Source organism: Octopus bimaculoides, chromosome 19 (genome assembly GCF_001194135.2).
Source record: "Octopus bimaculoides isolate UCB-OBI-ISO-001 chromosome 19, ASM119413v2, whole genome shotgun sequence".
Taxonomy (NCBI): domain Eukaryota; kingdom Metazoa; phylum Mollusca; class Cephalopoda; order Octopoda; family Octopodidae; genus Octopus; species Octopus bimaculoides.
In genome coordinates, this window is record NC_068999.1 from 54,518,085 (window position 1) to 54,519,471 (window position 1,387).

A 1,387-nucleotide genomic window follows, 5' to 3' on the forward strand; every position below is an offset into this window, starting at 1 on the left:
TATATATAGTACGAATAAAAACAAAGTGTATCTCAAGTTCTTGGCAATGTTACCAAACTCACTCATTCGAGAATTCTGAGATAGTTATCAAAGTTCCAGGTAAGATATAGTTTGAAATTAACTTTCTAACTAGAAAATATAAGTATATAATTACTGAGACATATTTATTCAGATGAAAACTTTTCAAATACAAACACGACATATATTTAAAATACACAATGACGACATATACACCCTCATCCTTCTCTTTCTCTCTCCACACACGCAAGTACAATAACATATACAAAACAACAGTTCATGCAACCTAATAATGCATAGACACAGCCGTGCGAAACATAAATAAACACGATGATGGACACAAACAGGTCCCTACATGCATCTGTATTGTATATATGTATGTATGTGTGTGTGTGTGTATATATATATATATGTATATATATATATGAGAGATTTAGAAAATGTAATATTTCTAATTTTATATATATATTAGCAGGAATGCGACACCGATAGTGTCTCTGTGATCACTCGATCTGCTAGAAATAACCGCCAAATTTCTCTCATACCATGCCCTATCGTCTTATGAAACGAACGGTACATTGGATTGTGTATTTCAAAGTATATTTAAGACAGAATGGTCATAGAATGTATTTCATCATAGATTTACTCAGTCAGAGCCGCCATGAACTTAAAACAACAAACCTACAGGCGCAGAGTAAGAAGCAGAAACAATACCCGAAACAACTGGGCGGAGATTTGGGAATAACTGCCCTTCGAAGTCCCATATTTCATAAGAAAAGAAATGAGTACAGATGTGAGTGTGTATGTTTGCGAATAGGAACAAAAATGCGAGTAATTGAAATTTTGGGAAAACATTTTATTCGAAATCGTAATTTCCATTGTGTGAAATACTGGAAGATTAATAATTAAAGGGAGGGGATAAACTTTTTTTCCTTGCTTATGAAGTATGGTACTATTTCAAAACCTCCGCCAACAGCTGTTTATGCCACGGGTGGAATTGATAGGGGATGGGAGCTAAAAAAAGACACTACCGTACTCACTCGAGAAAATAAAACTTACAAAACAGTTAATTAGTTCAAGGGTTATGGAACCCTTATTTCCCAACATGTAAGTAACCGGTACTACTAAAGCAGCGTGGCCCCGAACGCGCAGTCGCGCAGTCATGCGTCCGCGCTAGCTAGTCGTGAGTGGTCGATCCTAATCCTAACCCTAACCCTAACCCTAACCCTACCCTAACCCTATCCCTAACCCTAACCCTATCCCTAACCCTATCCCTAACCCTAACCCTAAATACGTATTCATTTGCACACGCGTGCGCGCACTTTTTGTAGGATCGACCACTCACGACCAGCTAGCGCGGACGCGCAAC

At 37.9% G+C, this 1,387-nt stretch overlaps 2 protein-coding genes across 2 annotated transcripts in view; one reads left to right on the forward strand and one right to left on the reverse strand.

Annotated features, from left to right (window-relative positions):
• Positions 1-1,200, reverse strand: part of LOC106875411 (uncharacterized) — a 29,857-nt gene extending 28,657 nt beyond the window's left edge. The window contains exon 1 of the mRNA XM_014923529.2: positions 1,078-1,200. Coding sequence (XP_014779015.2) covers positions 1,078-1,182 — 105 coding nt within the window. The 5' untranslated portion in view covers positions 1,183-1,200. The remainder of the gene's footprint in view (positions 1-1,077) is intronic.
• Positions 1-1,387, forward strand: part of LOC106875392 (uncharacterized) — a 41,744-nt gene continuing 40,357 nt past the window's right edge. Inside the window, exon 1 of the mRNA XM_052974723.1 lies at positions 1-99. The gene's annotated coding sequence lies outside the window, so the exon portion shown is untranslated. The remainder of the gene's footprint in view (positions 100-1,387) is intronic.